The sequence below is a fragment of the Macaca thibetana genome, chromosome 4 (assembly GCF_024542745.1).
Source record: "Macaca thibetana thibetana isolate TM-01 chromosome 4, ASM2454274v1, whole genome shotgun sequence".
Taxonomy (NCBI): Eukaryota; Metazoa; Chordata; class Mammalia; order Primates; family Cercopithecidae; genus Macaca; species Macaca thibetana.
This window is the reverse complement of record NC_065581.1, coordinates 154743723-154765447: the sequence shown is the minus strand read 5'-3', so window position 1 is coordinate 154765447 and position 21725 is coordinate 154743723. Positions and strand designations below refer to the sequence as shown.

General features: G+C 44.7%; 2 protein-coding genes and 1 pseudogene across 4 annotated transcripts in view; 1 reads left to right on the top strand and 2 right to left on the bottom strand.

Moving 5' to 3' along the window:
• Positions 1-8303, bottom strand: part of SLC22A16 (solute carrier family 22 member 16) — a 52502-nt gene extending 44199 nt beyond the window's left edge. The window contains exon 1 of one of the 2 annotated variants that reach the window (XM_050789048.1): positions 8184-8303. In XM_050789048.1, the coding sequence (XP_050645005.1) occupies positions 8184-8236 (53 nt within the window). In that variant the 5' untranslated portion in view covers positions 8237-8303. Of the gene's footprint in view, positions 1-7927; positions 8093-8183 lie in introns of those variants that run through there. The other variant, XM_050789049.1, reaches the window with a different exon arrangement.
• Positions 1-21725, top strand: part of GTF3C6 (general transcription factor IIIC subunit 6) — a 1097326-nt gene that overhangs the window by 567811 nt on the left and 507790 nt on the right. The gene's annotated exons all lie outside the window — the stretch shown is intronic.
• Positions 13820-15160, bottom strand: LOC126953603 (heterogeneous nuclear ribonucleoprotein A1-like; annotated as a pseudogene). Its single transcript, XR_007725271.1, has one exon. The product of XR_007725271.1 is annotated as a heterogeneous nuclear ribonucleoprotein A1-like (transcript).

The window sequence follows — 21725 nt, the reverse complement described above, 5'->3', positions numbered from 1 at the left end:
TTAGGGTCTCTTTGGGATGAGCAGCCAAGAGAAGAGCTTGGAGCCCCAGTGCTTGATGGGCTAATGGGAGCTAGCTCTGTTTTTTCCAGGAAATATTAACATGTCCCTGCCAGCAGTAAAATGATCAGAAATCAGGCCGGGCATGGTGGTTCATGCCTGTAATCCCAGCACTTTGGGAGGCCAAGGCAGGTGGATCACCTGAGGACAGGAGTTCGAGACAAGCCTGGCCAACATGCTGAAACCCTGTCTCCACTAAAAACACCAAAAACTAGCCAGGCATAGTGGCACGTGCCTGTAGTCCCAGCTACTCAGGAGGCTGAGACAAGAGAATTGCTTGAATCTGGGAGGCAGAGGTTTCAGCGAGCCAAGATCGCATCATTGCACTCCAGCCTGGGTGAGCAAGCAAGGCTCTGTCTCAAAAAAATAAAAATAAAAATAAAAAATAAAGAAAGAAAAAAAGAAATCAGCCTCAGTCCATCCTAGACAGAGGGGTTGGGCAGGAAGAGTAGGCTGAGAAGACAGGCTTGTGTTGCTCTTGCTCAAAAGACCCCACAGACTAACATCTTGGCTTGAAGATGAGTGGTGCTGACCCTCACACCTCCAGGCCGGAATCCCTCGTCCCCAGCCCCTGCACTGGTTGCCATGTCACCACAGAGCCTTGGGGTTGCTATATTGCCTGTGGCCTCATGGGGGTGAGCACCTGGCATGGCTGATGGGTCACCTGCCCTTGGGAAGCAGGCTTGTCCATTCAGGAGGTGTTTCTTCCTTCCCTGGCATTTTCTCAGGAAGCATCTTCCAGTCAATAAAAATGGCTCTCTTAAGAGACTCCTTGACCCTACAGTGCAGTCCAGTCTGCTTCTACTGCACAGATTGTAGATGGGCCTCATCTTACACAGCAGAAGTCAATTCTCCCCTCTCCACTCTACTCTGTTCATACCTGCCTGTGCTGTATGTACAGCTTATTCAGCATTGTCTTGGTCACTGTGCTTATTCTATAACGCTAATCTCTTAGGCCGGGCGCAGTGGCTCATGCTTATAATCCCAGCACTTTGGGAGGCTGAGGAGGGTGGATCACTTGAGGTCAGGATTTCAAGACCAGCCTGGCCAACATGGCGAAACCCCATCTCTACTATAAATACAAAAATTAGCCAGGCATGGTGGTGGACGACTGCAGTCCCAGCTACTCAGGAGGCTGAGGCAGGAGAATCACTGGAACCTGGAAGCATAGGTGGCAGTGAGTCAAGATCGCGCCACTGCACTCTAGTCTGGGCAACAGAGAGAGACCCTGTCTCGAAAATAAATAAATAAATACTAACACCTTACATTGGATCATACTTTAAAGCATGTTCACACTCATTATCTCATTTAATCATCTCAACATACATCAGAGTTTGTGAGCTAGCTGAACTGTACAGACAAAAAAAAATCTTTGCTTAGTGAATCGCTGATGGAAATAAAATGGAAAACTAATCTTGCCTAAGAAAACAGTTCATATGCACTAATTTTTTGTAAAATCAAGCACCTAGGTGTCTCTGCTTTGCTAAAAGACATTACACTAATGGGTGTTACTGTCTGCTTTTGATAATAATAAAACTTGACTTCCCTAAAAGTAACCAGTAGTCAACATCACAAAGATATCAACTATCCCAAAGTGAATTTATAAATTTCATTTTCAGCACTATCTATAACTGCAAAACATAGAAAACTGAAATGTCCATTGGCAGGAGACTGGTCAAAGAAATTATGGTGAAAGTATGATAAAAGTATAGATACTCCTAGGACATCCCAGAGGGAAAGGGTAGCATGTAGTTTTTAACTAAAGGAGCATTCCTAGTCTGAGAATCACCCCATCCAGATCATTACAGTGTGGCTTGTCATGGACCACCATCTACCCACTAGACACCATGGCAATAAGAGGCATGAAAATCAGGTCCTCTTGAAACTAAATTTTGTTGAGGGCCTAAGGAGCATCCTATAATAACAATCCCATATGAATACGACTGGAAATAGAACATAAATCATGTATGTATGACACACATATTTATATTCTTTGACTCCCATCCCTGAAATTTCAACTCAGCAAATGACAATACAGCCCCTGCAAACAGCAGCGTGTATAATTTGCCTAAAGTTTACCTGAGGCATTTGGGTTTGTTCCCTAACTAGTCTCACCACCTGGAGCAGCTCCACCACTGAAAAGCTCACGTTCTGACTATGACCTCCTACCCTCTTACTCCCCCCGTCCTTCCCACTGACCCCATTTCCAGCACCATTCAGACGTCCAGTCTTCAGATCCTACCAGCTTCTTCAGTTTGTCGCTACCTTTCTGGCCTCAGGTTTTTTCTTCCTCAGCTAGCTGACCCCCACAGTCATCACCAGAACTATTCTCTCTCTCTTCCCCTCTCCTCTCTTTGTCTCTTTTTCTCTTCTGCACACACACACACACACACACACACCCCAACACAGCACCCACCCTGGCAGGCCTCTGAAGCGAGGATTTGTCTTTTCTGCCCCCCTCTTAGCAATCATGATTCAGGAGGTCTAAGGTGGAGTGAAGGCCTCTACAAGCTTAAGAAGCTTCCTAGGAGATGCTGATACGGATGAAAACATTGCCCCAGGATATCTACTTTTCTGGTTAAACTATGTACTGATACAAGGTTTGACATTCAAAATACTGGACAATTGTTGTGGAGCAACTGAAAAACCAATAAATAGCCTATGAGGGTGACATTTCTTATAAGCACTTTGCAAAACTATCTGGCAGCTGACCACATGCACCACCTGTGACATCATCTGCTAGGTATATACCCAGCGAAATGCACACACAAGTAGAGCCCCACACCACAAAACGACGTTTCAGTCAATGATGAACCACATATACAACAGTAGTCCCACAAGATTATAATTTTAATACCATATTTTTACTATACCCTTTCCATGTTTAGGTACACAAATACTTCCCATCGTGTTACAATTGCCTACAGTATTCAGTACAATAACATGCTGTACAGGTTTGTAGTCTAGGAGCAGTGGGCTATACCATAGAGCCTAAGTGTGTAGCAGGCTGTACCATCCAGGTTTGTGTAAATATAGTCTGTGATGTTTGCAGAGCAACAAAATCACCTAACGATGAACTTCTCCGAAGTATCTCTGTCGTTAAGCGACACATAACCGTACCCTAAAAGACAAATGCGAGAAAGACAACTCATATCAAGCCCAACCTGGAGACAGTCTAAACGTCTGTTGACAGTAAATGAATGAACCGTGAAATATTCTTGCCATTAAATACTAGGTAGCTATGAAAATCGACTAACTACTGTGACACACAATATGGGTGGATCTCACAAACACAGTGTGGAACAAAAGAAGCCAAAGGGCACGTGCTTTTTACCCCAGTTATGTAACATTTAGTATGGTTGATGTAAGGAGAGTAGTGAGCTTGGGTGACAGGGATGGAGTACAGCTTGGGAGAAGGCATAAGAGGAGATAATTTCAGCGGGGGTAACGTGGGTGTGTTCACTGTATGACAGCTCATCAGGTTGTAGATTATGGTGCACACTTTTCTGCATATATGCAATATATCAATTTAAAAGTTTTCTATCTACGGGGCCCAGGGAGAGGGAAAAGTATTCAGCAACGCCCCTGCTGAGACACAGCTGGAACAGGTGCCAAGGCATGCCTAATCTGTCCACAAGGCACTGGCCAGCTGGACTGCAGCCCTGGATGGCCAGCTGATCCATATTAACAAGGGGGCATTTTCCCTGAGCAACAGATTATCTACCCAACTTCCCACTGGATGTCTCTGCCTGGAATTCCCACAAGGAACTCAAGGTAAACCAATCTCAAACTGAGCTCAGTATCTAGGCCTGCCCCACCTGGAAGGTAACTTTCTGAGTTTAGGGTACCATCACCCACACAAACTAGAAATCCTGGGCATGGGGCATGGGGTGGGCTAGGAGGGGCATGTGGTCCCTTTCACTTCTCCTTCATGCCTTAGGGCCAAGAGGTCCCATCAACTCCGCCTGCTAAAACCGTCTGGTTCTCCCTGCCCACACTCCCACTGTCCAGACCCTCTTTCTCTCTCACCTGGGCTCTTATCTGGGTCTTCACTGGCCCCCTTGCCCCACTTGCTGCCCCTCCAATCCACCCTCTGCACTGCAAAGTAATCTTCTGATACCCAAACTCTGCAGTATGACATACAAAAACACTCATGGAGATGACCGTAAGCTTACCTCCTGCCTCTCTCACTCTCATATCTTATACCCCAAAAACAACCACTAAGTGGCCCCCAATCAAGCCATGCTAGTTCACATAAACACACTTTCCATGTGCTAGAAAAGGTCCTAAGCACTCCTTCAATTCAAATTTCCCTTTCCCTGTTGCAAGAATAACTTCTTGAAAAAGCAAACCCCATGTCCTTAGGCGTCTAGCATTCTAACACATCACTCTCTCCTTTACAAAGGTTCTTGGCCCTCAGAGGTGTCATGCATGTACCCAACCTAGGGGTCCACCAGGACAACAGGCTTATAGATACGACATATGAGTGGAAAAAGAATCACACAAACACAATCGGCAGAAAACCCAGAGGCGAGGGAGAGCAAGGGTGGCCAGAAGCCCCAGGCAATGGGCCCATGCAATCTGGGTGACCGATGAAGAAAATTGCTTTCAGTCCTAGATTATATCATTCCGCATAAAAGCATAACTGGTGGAGCCCATCGTGGTTAAGAGCATGGATTCTGGAGCCAGACTGCCAAGGTTTGATCTTGGCCCTGTTACTTACCACCAGGGACCATGAGCAAGATCCTTATCCTTTCTGTGCCTCAGTTTCCTCATTTGAACAATGGGCTTTGTGGGAATGAAATGAGTTAACACCTGGAAAGCACTGTATGGCACACCATAGCTGTATATAAATGGTAGATGTTATGATGTTCATATGCTGAAGTCCAAAAAGAGCCAGAAAAACTACATATTGAAAAAAAAAAACAAAAAAACAAAAGACAAAACCCTACCTCTGTCCATCCATGAAGGTCTGCCACAGGCTCCATATTCCAACTCTAAACTTTTAAACCATCACTTCTCTTATCCCAGGACAGCTAACTCAGGGATCCAGGTTCAGGTCCTCCCAACACAGGTGCCTAAATCTCAGTCTCCTCAATTTCTTTCCATATGGAGCTTCAGCTGTGAAGTTTATGGAACTACAATATGGTTTCAGGAGAAATCCTGGAATGGTATTTTAGTTCTTCTCCGGTATCCCGTTTCCCCCCCTTTTTTTTTTTTTTTTTTTGAGACAGAGTCTCGCTCTGTTGCCCAGGCTGGAGTACAGTGGTGCAATCTCGGCTCACTGCAAGCTCTGCCTCCCGGGTTCATGCCATTCTCCTGCCTCAGCCTCCCAAGTAGCTGAGACTACAGGCGCCCGCCACCACACCCGGCTAATATTTTGTATTTTTAGTAGAGATGGGGTTTCACCATGTTAGCCAGGATGGTCTCAATCTCCTGACCTCGTGATCCGCCCACCTCGGCCTCCCAAAGTGCTGGGATTACAGGCATGAGCCACCGCGCCCGGCCTGTTTTCCCCCTTTTCAAGGTGACTAGAATAGTGCTTCCTTATTCAAGAAATGATCAATGAGAAATGAGAGGTAATCAGGGTTGTCTACTTTAGGGGTCCCCAAGCCCCGGACCATAGACCAGTACTGGTCCATGCAGAAATTGGGCCACACAGCAGGAGGTGAGCAGTGACCAGGGAGCATTATCTCCTAAGTTCGACCTCCTGTCAGATCAGCCGCGGCATTAGATTCTCACAGGAGCGTGAACCCCATTGTGAACTGCACATGCAAGGGATCTAGGTTGAGAGCTCCTTGTGAGAATCTAATGCCTGATGATCTGAGGTGAAGCAGTTTCATCCATTCCCCCGACCCCACCACAGGTCTGCGGAAAAAATGTCTTCCACAAAACGGGTCCCTGGTGCTAAAAAGGTTGGAGACCACTGCTCTACTTAACACTTTCACTAGGTTCCCTTAAAAAGAGGACTAAATAATCATCACAATAACTTTCTTTTCTGTTTATAAAAATAGAGACCAATTAGAACAAATATCTGAGAAAAATGGGGTACTGTGTTACAGTCACACTGTTTTCACCTTCTACTGTATAAGCATTGGTTTGTTACCCTTTTCCCTCCTGTAAGCTGCTTTCACAAGTCAATCCTGACCACCAATATGGGAACTCAGGTAACAATAATAGCCATGACTTATTGAGAACTTACTGAATAATAAGACTTTTGCATACATTATGGTGGCCAGCTAAGAGCTGTCTCCTCAAACCCATTTGGCCCCTCTTCACCATAGTGAGCTGTCACTATGGATGAGCAGCTGCTCCATGCACAGACAAGGAGCCCCATGCCATGGATGGCAGAGCTGCCCCACCTGTCAGGGCCCCTGAATGGCCTTGTGGCACAGATCCTGCTGTGGGCAGTTCAACTGGAGAGTTATAAACTTCCAGTTGAGGAATCTGTTTGATGGGGTACCTTAGTCAAACACGAGCTAATATAATTATCTCAGCTAATCCCTAAAAAACACAGGGGACCTAAGGTGTTAGTACCACCTACCTCATTGAGTTACTGTGAGGATGAGAAACTGCATGCGGAGTCTTCATATACACATTTTCACTACTCCTATTTGAAAACATTTGTACTGCTATTATTAGCCTCATTTTACGGATAAGAAAGTGGTCAATAATATGCTCAAGACCATATAGTTAATGTATAGTAGTGCCAGAATGGGAACTCAGACATCCAGCCTTAAAACTGATCTTTTAACGTCTGTGCTATTCTGCTTCCAAAAGGATGAAATGAGATCATACATAAAGAGCTTGGCCCAGCCGAGGGGCCGTCACCTAACCGTGCTCAGGAGTGCATCATGGTTGAGAGTGTGGGCTGTGGAGGTGATGGGCATCCAATGGCATCCAATTCTGCCCTGCTAGTATTAGATTTACGCTTAGGCAGAAACCTTGTTTTTCTCATCTGTGAAAAGAGGGTGATACTACCAACCTTATCAGACTGTAGTGAAAATTAAAGGAAGCAACACGTACCAACGGCTTATGACCAAGCCAGGCACAAGACAGCGTTCAATGATGCAAGCAGAAGGAAGCAGGGAACAGCTGGGGCTTCTTGCCCCTTTCCTCTGTCCTAACAGCTCTTTTTTGCAGACACTGGGAATCAAAACCAAAACGCATACAACCTTCCACCTTGAAGTACAGCACCACATCATCTCTTCGCTAAGCCTAATTCCCATTTTCTGGATAGGAAACTGAGACACAAAGTATCTCCAGAATCATATCAGAGGTAAGTAGCAGGCCAGGATTCAGACGCAGCTCCAAATCTCCGGCCGTCACGCTGCATGGCCCCTCACCCGGCTACCTCTCTTCTCAAAGCACTCTTGAGTCAGATAAAGGAGCTCTGTCCATAAATGAACGCACGAATGAATAATTTAAAAAATTTTAAATCCGTTTGACAAATGAAAAGAGGGTGTACGGAGGTAAAACGTGGTTCCACCATGCGTTGGCTATGAGTCCTTGACCCCGCCAGCTTCAGTTTCCCAATCACTAAAATAGGGATTTGAACACCTCCTTTGCAGGGTCCCGGTGAACATCAAATGAAGAACTGTGGGTAAGCTCTCGGTACAGTGTACCTGGCACATATTAGGTTTTAATAAACGGCAACCAACTCTGACTAACGGTTGTCCCTGGGGAATACCTGCCAGGCACAGAGGGAGGCCCTACCGCGGCGCGGGGCAGAAGGGGGCAGCAGCCGTCTAGGGAAGTGAGAAAAGGGATTAGAGAAACGGGCCGCCAGGCACAGGCACCCGCTAAGCGTGCGATCTGGCCCCTGGGGGGCCTCTAGCATCGGCTGCCGCGGAGAGCACTCAGGTCCCACCTGCCTGGCAACAGGCGCACCCCGAGCGAGCCCGGCGCCTCTGATCACCATGCCAGGCCCCGCTGCCAGAGTCCTAGGGGACAAGCCCAGCTCGGGGCCGGCATCTGGACGCCTGTGTCCGGACTGCGCGGGGGAAGGAGGGAGTGGAGATGTTTTCGGATCGCGAGCGCCGCGCGAGAACCCTGCGGCAACCGAAAGAAACAGACCCCTTGGCGCCGCCTCCCGCGTGGCGCCCCCTCCCCACCCCGCCCCCTACCTGCCGAAGTGCCCCACGTGGTCATAAATCCACTCGAAGTGGCGGGACCCCATGGTGCTGCCGTGCACTGGGCGCAGAGTTAGCCGAGCTCCGGGGGCTGCGGGTAGCACGCCCCGCCCCGAACCTCCCCGCCCGGCCTCCTGCGCTCCCCGCGCGTCCCAGTGCTCGGTACGAGCGCGAGGCTGTACTCTGTTCCTCCCTCCGTCGCTTGGTCCCTCCGTCCCCTCAAGTATCTTCGGCTTTTTCCCGCCGCCTCGGCCTCCTCCCCGGCGCGCTGTGGTCCCGGAGCCCGCCGTCGTATGGTGCCCGCGCCCCCAGCCCCGCCGCTCTCCCGCCCGCCCAGCCGCCAGCCTGGCTCTTGGCACCGTATCCGTGGGGTCGTCACGCTGGAGGGAAGCCCCGACACCTGGGAAAAGTTGTCGCTGAGAGAGAGCCCAGGGTGGGGATGCAAGGTCCGGGTTCAGTCTACTGGCTGCAAGAATATATGGCCTTCCGCATGACGCCCCTCACAAACATGGTTCTCAAATTTTCATGCCTGAGAATCTACCGCAGAACTTGGTTTAAAAGGTACATTTAAGGCCCGGCGCACTGGCTCACACCTGTAATCCCAGCACTTTGGGAGGCCGAGGCGGGCGGATCACCTGAGGTCGGGAGTTCAAGACCAGCCTGACCCACATGGAGAAAGCCCTTCTCTACTAAAAATACAAAATTAGCAGGGCATGGTGGTGCATGCCTGTAATCCCTGCTACTCGGGAGGCTAAGGCAGGAGAATCGCTTGAACCCGGAGGCGGCGGTTGTGGTAAGCCAGGATCTTGCCATTGCACTCCAGCCTGGGCAACAAGAGTGAAACTCTGTCTCAAAAAAAAAAAAAAAAAGTACAATTAGGCTGGCGCGGTGGCTCAGGCCTGTAATCCCAGTGCTTTGGGAGGCCGAAGGGGGAGGATTGCTGGAGCCAAGGAGTTTGAGACCATCATATAGTGACACCTAGTCTATACAAAAATAAAAAATAAATAAATGTAAATTTATTTCTAGACTCCACCCCTGATGAGTCAGTCTGCCTGGGGCACAGGAATCTGATTTTTCTTTTCTTTTCTTTCTTTTTTTTTTTTTTTTGAGACAGAGTCTCGCTCTGTTGCCCAGGCTGGAGTGCAGTGGTGCGATCTCGGTTCACTGCAAGCTCCACCTCCCGGGTTCAGGCCATTCTCCTGCCTCAGCCTCCCAAGTAGCTGGGACTGCAGGCACCCGCCACCATGCCCGGCTAATTTTTAATATTTTTAGTAGAAATGGGTTTCACCGTGTTAGCCAGGATGGTCTCGATCTCCTGACCTCGTGATCCAACCGCCTTGGCCTCCTGCAATCTGATTTTTAATAAGCAGATCACATCATTCCAAGCCACACTTTGGAGTGGGCAGGGGTTTGGCACATGGCCAACCCAGGCACGAGGTGGCCTTCCTTCTGGAAGGTATCAGGTGAATGAACTTTAGGGAAGAAAGGCCAATGGCTGGTCCACAGCGCTGAAGCAGAAAAGCCAGTTTCCAACTATATCCACAGCGAGAGTTGCCTTCTCTAGTCAGCCTGGCAGTCACTGGTCGCACTGTCAGTGTGCTACTCCACTTTATAAGGCCACTATCGGGATGCATTCTCTTTGTCACTTTGGTAGCCTCAGTTCCATAGCAAATGCCCTCTCTTTGAACTTCTCCACCTCATCCTTAAAATCTGAGCACACTATCGCTTTCTCAGAGAAATCCAACAGTTTGAGGGCCAGGACAGAGCTCCAGCAGAGCAGAGCAGTAAGACTGGGTCTGATGGCTCGAGAAGAGGCAGGATCTTGCAAGGCTGTGTCAAACATTTTACTTTGACCAAAGGACAAAGGGAACTCCCTGTAGACAGTCTTAAAGCAGAAGAGTAATAAGAGCAAACTTGTACTTGAATAGTATTTTAAAAAGAGGAGGGTCCTTTTCCCAAAGTGCTTCCCTCCCCTACTTGTCACAGAGCCTACAATAACACCATTAAAAATTGACTTACTTTTGTTATGCACAATCCTGTCTAGACATTCTCTTCTGAAACATAAATACTCTTGGAAGGACTAAACCCTTAAGTAATAAACAGCTTGGAGAGTTTTTTTTGTTTGTTTGTTTTTTTTGACAGAGTGTCGCTCTTGTTGCCTAGGCTGGTGTGCAATGGTGCGATCTCGGCTCACCACAACCTCCGCCCCCTGGGTTCAAGCAATTCTCCTGCCTCAGCCTCCCAAGTAGCTGGGATTACAGTCATGCCCCAAAACTCCCGGCTCATTTTGTATTTTTTTAGTAGAGACGGGGATTATCCATGTCGGTCAGGCTAGTCCCAAACTCCTGACCTCAGGTGATCCGCCCGCCTTGGCCTCCCAAAGTGCTGGGATTACAGGCCTGACCAGGTTTTTAAATTAGGTAGTTTCCTGCTAACTAAAGAGACTTAAGAAAGCCTAAGTTCTTCAGGTGAGGAATGCTAGAGGGATACAAGGTGGGGGGAAGATGAGAGAGTAGTGAGGAGTACTTTTGTCAAGGGCTGAGCCTAGGAGGAAAGGTGGGGGCCATGGTAGCCAGTCAAGATGCCCTATTGCTTCAAAGCACCAAAGGGAGAGTTACCTGGAAAAGATATGGAGAAACTGAATTTTGATATGAACACTATTCTAATTACACCAGATAGAAATGGCACGATATGGATAAAATGGACAAATCCCTTGAAAAATACAATCTAACAACACTCAGGAAGAAATAGATAACCAGAATAGGCCTACATCTAGTAAAGAAATTGAATATGCAATTAAAAACTTTATGATATGGTTTGGATGTTTGTCGTCTCCAAATCTCGTGTTGAAATGTAGCCCCCAATGTTGGAGGTGGGGCCTGGTGGGAGGTGTTTGGATCACGGATCCTTCATGAATGTCTTGGTGCCATCCTCCCCAGTAATGAGTGAATTCTCAGTTATGAGTTCACACAAGATCTGGTTGTTTGAAAGAGTCTGGAACTTCCTCCTCTTTCTCTCTTGTTCCTTCTCTCACCATGTGACTCAGGCATCGCTTCATCTTCTGCCATGACTGGAAGCTTCCTGAGGCCCTCACCAGAAGTAGATGCTGGCACTATGCTTCATGTACAGCCTGCAGAACCATGAGCCAAATAAATCTCCTTTCTTTATAAATTATCCAGTCTCTGGTATTCCTTTATAGCAATGCAAACAAACTAACACATGTTTCCACAAAGAAAACCCCAGGATTGGCCACATGCAGTGGCTCACACTTTACGAGGCTGAGGCAGGAAGATCGCTTGAGCCAAGGAGTTTGAGACCAGCCTGGGCAACATGGTAAAACCTCATCTCCATAAAAAATACAAAACATTTTGCCAGGCATCGTGGTGCATGCCTGTTATCCTGGCTACTTGGGAGGCTGAGGTGGGAGGATTGCTTGAGCCTGGAAGGTCGAGGCTTCAGTGAGCCATGATTGGGCCACTGCACTCCAGCCTGGGTGACAGAGTGAGACCCTGCCTCAAAAAAAAAGAAAAAAGAAAAAGAAAAGAAAGAAAACCTCAGAGTCAGACATTTAAGGTAGAAATAATATTGATTCTGCACAAACTGTTCAAGGAAATTGAAGAGGAGGGGATACCTCCCAAATCACTGAATGGTCCAGCATTACTCTGATATCAAAACCAGGTAAAGACCTTACAAGGCAAGAAAACTATACACCAATATACCTATATGAACATAGATACAATAATTCTTAACAAAATTTTAGCAAATTGGATGTCTCTTTATATTTTAAAAGGACAGTACATCATGAACACATGAGATTTATCACAAGAATGAGTGATTTAATATCCGAAAATCAAGCAATATAATTTACCATACTAACAGACCATATGAAAAAACATGATCATCCCAATCAATGCAAAAAACACATTTGAGAGAAGCCAACACCTTTTCATAATAAAAACACTGAACAAACTAAGAATATAAGGGAATTATATCCATCTCATAAGGGGCATCTCCAAAAAACAACCCACAGCTAACAGTATACATCATGTGAAAGACTGTATGTTTTCTCCCTAAGTTTGGGAATTAGACAAGGTTGTCTGTTCTCACTACTTCTATTCAGCTTTGTATGGGGGGTTCTAACCAGAGCATTAGGTGGGAAAAAAGGCATTCAAATTGAAAAGGAAGAAATAAAACCGTATTTATTCACAGATGACATGGTCATATATAGAGAAAATCTGATGGAATCTATTTTTAATAGCTACTAGAATAAGTGATTTTAGCAAAGTTGCAGGATATAAGATTAATATACAACAGTATGCTGTATTTCAATATACTAGTAAGGAACAATTAGAAATTGGAATGTTTTAAACACTGTTTTCTTCTTTTTTTTTGAGATAGGGTCTTACTGTGTTGTCCAGTCTGGACTACAGTGGAATGATCATAGCCCACTGCAGCCTCAACCTCCTGGGCTCAAGTGATCCTCCCACCTCAGCCTCCTGAGTATCTGTGACTTCAGGCATGCACCACCATGCCCAGCTAATTTTGTAAATTTTTATTTATTTTGTCTTTTTTCCCCCTTTTTGTAGAGAACATGGTCTCGCTATATTGCCCAAGCAGGTCTCAAACTCCTGGGCTTAAGCTGTACCCCCACCTCTGCCTCCCTAAATGATAGGATTATAGACATGATCCACTGTGCCTGGCTATTTTTATTTTTTTTGTAGAGAGGAGGTCTCGCTATGCTGCCTAGGCAGATCTTGAACTCCTAGGCTCAAGCAATCTTCCTGTCTCAGCCTCCCAAAGCCATGCTGGGATTACAGGCATGAGCCACCAGGCCCAGCCTAAAATACCATTTTCAATAGCACTAAAAATATACTTAGGGATAAATCTGACAAAAAATATGCGAGATCTGCACACTGAAAACTAGGTATGAACATGTATTGTGCAACTTGCTCTTTCTCTTGAACATCTGTTTGTGAAATTCATCCATATTGATACATGCAGCTCTAATCCTTTGTTTTTCATTACTACATAATATTCCATTGTCCCAGTAAACCACAAGTCACTTCACCATTTTCTTATTAATGGATAGGCAGGTTATAGCCAAAATTTTACTACAGCAACACTGCTATAAACTGTCCCTCTGTACATATTTGTGAGTTTTTCTAAGGCATAGCTCCAGGTGTTGCTGTGTTATATGCATATCCTATACCACAACAACTCCTGGAGATATACCTTAAAAAAACTTAAAAGCCAAATTGCTTTCTAAAGTGATTATATCAATTTATCTTCCAATCAAGAGAGTATGAAAGTTCTAATTTCCCCACATCTTTGCCAATACTTGTATCATCAGACTCTTAAAGATTAGTCCGTTTAAGGGATATAAAATAGTGTTATATTGGGGTTTTAATTTGCATTTCCCTAATTAGCAGTGAGGTTTTACATCTTTTCATATGTTCATTGATGATTTGAATTTTCTCTTCTGATAAGTGCTTATTCATATTTTTTGAACATTTTTCTATTAGGTTATTTTTATTTATATTGATTTGTAAGTGTTCTTTGCAGAATCTGGATACCTATCTTTTGTCAGTTAAGTGTTAATGAGTAATTGTATTTTCAATCTCTTTAATGTGTCTTTTTTTTTTTTAAAGACATTTATTCAGCGTCACGATCAGACTATTACATTTAGCAATCAACAGCATGGGTGCAAAAAAAAAAAATCTACATTAAAACCCTTTGTTGGAATGCTTTACACTTTCCACAGAACAGAAACTAAAATAACCTGTTATACAATTAGTCACAAATACAGTCCTCGAGTTTTTTGCCCATACACATGAGTATTTGTCTAAAACATGTCTTCTTTGTAGCAGCTAGGCCCTGCCACCACTGTGCTTGGCTGAGTTCACAAATCTGTTGTAACCTGTAGCTTCCCTGTCACTTCTCTGGCTCTCCTCTCCTGCTGAGCTTTGTTTCCTAATTAAAATCTTCTGCCACTGCCATAGCTACTGCTGCTGCTGGAACCGCCATAGCCACCTTGGTTTCGTGGTTTTGCAAAGTATTGGCCTCCACCGCCATAGGGGCCAGAGCTTCTGCCTCCAAAATTTCCTCCCTTCATGGGTCCAAAATTTGAAGACTGATTGTTGTAATTGCAAAATCATTGTAGCTTCCACCACCTCCAAAATTGCTTCCATCATTACCAAATCCATTACAGCCATCCCCACTGCCACCATATCCACCACCACCACGGCTGCCACCAAAGCCACCACGACCACTGAAGTTTCCTCCACGACCGAAGTTGTCATTCCCACCGAAACCACCTCCACGACCACCACCAAAGTTTCCAGAACCACTTCGACCTCTTTGGCTGGATGAAGCACTAGCCATCTCTTGCTTTGACAGGGCTTTCCTAACTTCACAGTTGTGGCCATTCACAGTATGGTATTTCTGAACGACAATCTTATCCACGGAGTCATGGTCGTCAAAGGTTACAAAGGCAAAGCCCCTTTTCTTGCCACTGCCTCGGTCAGTCGTGATTTCAATCACTTCAATTTTCCCATACTGTTCAAAATAATCTCTTAGGTGATGTTCTTCGGTGTCTTCTTTAACGCCACCAACAAATATCTTTTTCACAGTTAAGTCTTTGAGAATCTTCTCTTGAGACAGCTCTCTTTGGTTCCACAACTCTTCCGTCCACCTTGTGTGGCCTTGCATTCATAGCTGCATCCACTTCCTCCACAGTGGCATATGTGACAAACCCAAAGCCCCTGGAACGCTTGGTGTTTGGATCTCTCATTACCACACAGTCCGTGAGCGTTCCCCATTGCTCAAAATGGCTCCTCAGGCTCTCATCGGTTGTTTCAAACCTCAACCCTCCAATGAAGAGCTTCCTCAGCTGTTCGGGCTCTTTAGGAGACTCTGACTTAGACATGACGGCAGGGAGAAGAGAGATTTTAACGATGCTTCTTCGGCGGCGTCCACGGGCAGAAAGCTAATATGTCTTTTGACAATCAAACGTGTTTTTAAAATTTTAATGGTGTCAAATTCATAAATATTTTCCTTTAAAGTTTGTGATTTTGTGTCTTATTTTAACATTTTTTCATTAACATGAGGACATAAAAATATTCTCTTCTATTTTCTTCTAAAAGTCTGTATTAGTTCCTTTTCACATTGCTATAAAGAAATACCTGAGGTGGGGTAATTTACAAAGAAAAGAATTTTAATTGGTTCACTGTTCTGTAGGCTGTACAGGAAGCATGGTGCTGGCATCTGCTCAGCTTCTGGGGAGGCCTCAGGAAACTTATAATCATGGCAGAAGGCAAAGGGGAAGCAGGCATGTCACATGGCCAGAGTGAAGCAAGAGAGGTAAAGAGGTGCTACACACTTTCACATGCCCAGATCTCACAACAACTCACTCACATGGAGAACAGCAGCAAGAGGTTGGTGCTAAACTATTCATGAAAAATCCCCCTCCATGATCGGTCATCTCCCACCAGCCCCCACCTCCAACATTGGGGATTACAATTCGACATGAGATTTGGGCGAGGACAGAGATTCAAACCATATCAAAGTCTTAAATTCACTGGAACAGATTGATTTGTTCAAGGTAGAGATTCAGTTTTGTTTTTTTCTCATATAGATGACAAATTGCACCAGCACCATTTATTGACGACTCCATCCTTTTCCTGCATTGCCAACTCTGCCATCTATAAAGTTTCTATTTATGTGTGGGTTTATTCTGGGATCTCTAACTCTGTTCCATTGGTCTATTTATTTACCCCTGTGCCCGTGTGTCTTTATTATAGCTTTATACAATTTGTTCCAATCAGTCTTTCACTTCCTACTCCAAAATAGCTCTTATCAAAGTCACCATGATCTACATGTTGCCAATTTTAATTGTGAATTCTTAATATTTATTTTACTCAATCTCCACTGTCAAATAATAATTTCAAAAAGTAAAATCATGACTTACATACAAATATAAAATGAACACATGTAAATGATTTTATATTACTCGCTAATGAGGGAACCAGTAAGATGTTACAACCAGTTTAAAGAAGTTCATGAACCTCACATACAAAAGCAATAAGGAAAGCTTTATAAGTTTACTAATACAGTCACACATTGCAAAACAACATTTCAGTCAACAACGGACCCCATATATGTTGGTATTCCCATCGGGTATAAGGGAGCTGAAAAATTCCTGTTGCCTCGTAACATCATAGCTGTCCTAACATCATAGCGCAATGCGTTACGCAGTGCATCTGTGGTGATGCTGGTGTAAACAAATCTACTGTACTGCCAGTTGTATAAAAGCATAGCACATACAATTATGTACAGTGCATAGGACTTGATAATGATCATAAACAACTGTATTACTAGTTTACGTATTTACTATACTGTACTTTCATCATTATTTTAGAGTGCAAAAAGTTAGCTGTAGGCCAGACGCGGTGGCTCATGCCTGTAATCCCAACACTTTGGGAGGCTGACGCGGGCGGATAACCTGAGGTTGGGAGTTCGAGACCAGCCTAACCAACGTGGAGAAATCCCGTCTCTACAAAAAATACAAAACTAACCAGGCATGGTGGCGGGTGCCTATAATCCCAGCTACTCAGGAGGCTGAGGCAGGAGAATCGCTTGAAACCGGAAGGCAGAGGTTGTGGTGAGCTAAGATCATGCCATTGCACTCCAGCCTGGGCAACAAGAGTGAAACTCAAAAAAAAAAAAAAAAATTTAGCTGTAAAACAGCCTAAGACAAGTGCTTCAGGAGGTGCTCCAGAAGATGGCATTGTTGTCATAGGAAATGACAGCCCTATGGATCTTATTGCCCCTGAAGACCTTCCAGTGGGACAAGGAGTAGAGGTGGAAGGCAGTTATATTAATATTCCTTACCCTGTGTAGCCTAGGCTAATGTATGTGTTTCTGTCTTCATTTTTAACAAAAAAGTTTAAAAAGTAAAAAAAAGTAATTTAAAAATGTTAGAAGTTTATAGAATAAGGATATAACAAAATTTTTTTGTACAGCTGTACAATGTGTTTGTGTATTAAGCTAAATATTATTAGAAAAGAGTCAACAAGATTGTTAAAATTTAAAAGTTCATGGGATTAAAATGTTACAGTAATCTAAGGTTAATTTATTATTGAAGAAAGAAAAATGTGTTAAATATATTTAGTGTAGCATAGGTGTACAGTATTTATAAAATCTGCCATCAGGTACAATAATGTCCTAAGCCTTCACATTTACTATCACTTACTCACTGGCTCCCCCAGGGCAACTTCCAGTCCTGTAAACTCCATTCAAAGTAAGTGCACTCCATACATGTAGCATTTCAAATCTTTTTTACTGTATTTTTACTGTGCCTTTTTAATATTTAGATATGTTTAGATACAGAAATACTCACCATTGTGTTCCAATTACCTACAGTATTCAGTTCAGTAACATGCTGTTCAGGTTTGCAGCCTCGAAGCAATAGGCGCTATCCTACAGCCTGGTGTGTAGTGGTCTATACCATCTGGGTTTGTGTAAGCACACCGTATGATGTTTGCACAATGACAAAATTGCCTAACAATACCACACATCTTAGAATATATCCTTGTGGTTAAGCATCACATGATTACAAATGCAAAACTGGTTTATTCACAGGGCAATTGCATTCTACCAATTCTACCAGTGCAAGTAATTGCATTCAACCAGATATAATTGTTTTCATAGACAAGAATCATTTGCATTATTGTCAGTTTTCTATAACTCACAAAGCTGTAAAATAGATCAAAAGCAATGAAAGATGAATATAACCCTGAAGGTATACTAGACAGAACACTCCATTTTTTTGTCCATTTCAATGTATTTCACAATGTTTATTGGCACCATAATATTGGTTTGTCCTTCTTGAAATATCTGACATCTCCCATGCCACCCCAATCTCTTAATTTGCCTGTTCCCTTGCTGCTTGCTATATCTCATTCCCTTAGATCCCTCTCCTTTTCCCAATTTCTAAGTGTTGGGTGCCCCAAGGCTCTGAGTTCTTCTCTTTTCTTTTTAAAATTTACCTAGGTAATACCACCTTGTCTAACTGTTGGCAAACTATAGCCTATGGGCCAAATCTGGCCCACTATCTGCTTTCTAAAATAAAGTTTTATTGGAACATGGTCACGACCATTCATTCACATATTGTCTATGGCTGCTTTCGTATTATAACGGCAGAGTTGAGTGGTTGGGACAATGCCTAAAACACTTACCATGTGGTTCTTTACAGACAATCTTAATGGCTTTCAAAACATACATTGATGACCCCCAGATTTACATGTCCAACCTGACCTCACCCCAGCACTCTAGACTTGTTAACACTTCCACCTTCTCTGCATCTCCACCACACATCTTCAGCACTTCCCATCTAAGTAAATGACACCCCTGTCCCTGAGTTGCTCAGGTCAAAACCCTTGGTGTCTTTTACTACTCCTCTTTTGCTTTCACACTTCATATCCTTTTCCATTAGAAAATTCTGGTTGCTCTTCCTTTATAATAGACCCTGATTCTATTACACTCTGTCTCTCCCAGCTGCTCTCCTTGCTTCCTCCCTCACCCCACATAGCAGGAAAGTGCTCATCAGAAATAGAATCCAGATCAAGTCCCTGCCTTGCTCAGCTGCTTCCTATCATGCTCAGAACAAAATGCAAAGTCCGGCCATGGCTCTGGCTGCTTCTCTGACCCACCTCCCTACCACTCTTTCTCAACTCCTGCTCCACTCCAGCCACACTGGCATCCTTGCCCATCCTCAAAGACAGCAAACACAGTAAACACCTTCCTCTCTAGTCTCTGAATTTTACACGTGCTATTCCTCTGCCTGAAACTTCTGGTCCTGGAGAGCCACATGGCTTATTTCCTCACTTCAGTCAGGTCACTGTTCTCTGCTCCTCCTAAAATATCAGTCCTCATCACTTTCTAGCCCCTTACCATGCCACCTGGTTTTGTTTTTCTTCGACCTAATTTTATATATATATGTAATACATGCATATATAATACATATATAATATGTGCATTCTGATATCATTACTCTCAAATACAAGCTCCACGAGAGTAGGCATCTTGACATATAGTAGGTGCTCAATAAATACATGTTGAATAAATGAATGAATGGACATAGTCCAAGCATAGGAAATAATAAAACAAAATGTAAGCAATTTCCTAAAAGCAGTTTCTCCACACAGGAATGGAAGAAGACTGGGCGCCTGGCTCTAACCCCACCCACCACTCAGGCAAGCCTTTCGGCTTCCTAAAGGGAGGCCTATCAACAACACACTTGCCTTTTAGAAATACAATACAGTCATCTTAACACAATACGGGGTGGATATATTTCTGCCAGTGAGTGGAAGGGAGGTGGGGGGAGAGGGAGGGGAGAAAGCAGGGGTCTGAGAGGAAACTATGTATGTGCGTTCTTCTAAATCTGGAAGGCGTAGTTGTTCAGTTAGGTGACTTAGACTCCCTGGCATGTGAGTAAATGTTCTGATGTCCTGTCGTCCAAGGGGCCTCCAGGCCCAAACCTCATCTCAGCCTGGCCTTTCTATTCAAAGTGTCCCGGGAACCACATCTAGGTCCATACAAGGTATCCAGAAAGTAGAAAGAGGACAGACGGCAAACACCATAATTGAGTTAATTGATGGGCAAAGAGTAACCCAGAGCTATACTTATAAAATGACAAGTATGCATTCGATTATAAGGTTAGCTATAAATGCACCCGAAGCGTCCAGAGATAAGAAATCACCAACAAAGTGGAAAGGGGAGTTTGTGTGGTGGGGGAGGGGGAGGATGGCAGCTCACTGAGTTCTTGCAGTAAGAGTCTTGCAGACATTCTCATAGGCTCTGCCCCACCCTGTCCTCCCCTTGGCCCAGGGAGCCTGCTCCAGCTACCAAGTTGAACTCCCTCCTCAGGAGAGCCCAGTCAGAGCCTGCCTGGGGAAATTCCAGAGTCCAGTTTGTCTCAGCACCCTCTCTCTCTGCTTCCCACACTTCTCTCCAATTCCAGACACCCCATCACCTCTGTCCTACCATGCGCCAGGCTGGGGTTGGTTTCTAATTGCCACCCTCACCCCTACCTAGCACCCACTGTGTTCTACCCAGCTGAGGGCTCCTGGTTCCAAATTCCAAAGTCCTGCTTTTCAGGGCCTGTGAATCTAGATGAAATTTAGGCTAACGTTGGATTCTCTGTCGAAAAATTACCTTGACTCCCCTACTGCCTTTGAATGTTGATGTCCCCTGTATTTCTTTTCTTTTTTTTTTTGAGATGGAGTCTTACCCTGTCGCCGGAGTGCAATGGCACAATCCTGGCTCACTGCAACCTCCGCCTCCTGGGTTCAAGCAATTCTCCTGCCTCATCCTCCCAAGTAGCTGGGATTACAGGCATGCGCCACACCCAGCTAATTTTTTTTGTATCTTTAGTAGACACGGGGTTTAATCATGCTGGCTAGGCTGGTCTCAAACTCCTGACCTCGTGATCTGCCCACCTCAGCCTCCCAAAGCGCTGGGATAACAGGAGTGAGCCACTGTTGGAACCGAACTGTCGATTTCTTCCTGGGCAGGGGTCGCCGCGAAGGATCACCGACACGAGATTCACAGCAGAGAGTTATTTATTACTAGCGCGCTAGGGTCCCAAGCTCTAAGTTGGCCTTGGGACCCTGACTGCTTGTTACAGGCTGTTTATATAGGCAAACACAAGTTCAAACACAGCTTAGGGCGCGAAATTCAAACAAAGCTTTAGGCGCGTGGTAATTGGGTCTGTCTATGGCCTGAGCAAGGTGTCTTGTTCTAATTGGTTAGAGCAGGACCTTATGAGGTTTTTTCCTGGAGTTGTTGATTCCGGGAACTTCGAGGCAGGGTGGGACCCCCGGAATTGGCAGGGTGGGACCCCATGAGGTTGTTTCCCGGAATTGGCAGGGTGGGACCCTATCAGGGTGGGACCCTATTGAGGCAGGGTGGGACCCTATCCAGAGCCACCTGGTGTTAATTTTTTTAAGTTCTTTTTTTTATGAGGCCTAGTTTCTAAGTTTTATGCGGCCTAGTTTCATTCCCTCCTCTTTTTGTGTCAGAGGCTCAATTTTGAGCCTCTTTTTTAGTTCTGAGGCTCTGGTATTGTTGGGTTAGAACCATAGTATGTACTATGTTTATTTTATTTTTAATAAGGGTGAGTAAGTGGTTGAGTATGTATGGCCCGAAAGTTAGGATGAGTGTGAGTAGGATGAGGGGTTTTAAGATGGTGGAGATTAGGGTGTTAAGTCAAGGGGATTGGTTGTACTAATTTTTAAATTAATTTTGTTGAGATTTTTTTGTTGTTGTTGTTTAATTTTTTTTTTTAGTTTTGTTATAGAATTTTTAATTATTTTTGAATGATCTGCATAAAAACAACATTGTTTTTTTAGGGTTGTACAGAGTCCGCCCTTTTTTAGTTGGCCTTGGGACCCTAGCGCGCTAGTAATAAATAACTCTCTGCTGTAAATCTCGTGTCGGTAATCCTTCGCGACGACCCCTGCCCAGGAAGAAATCGAC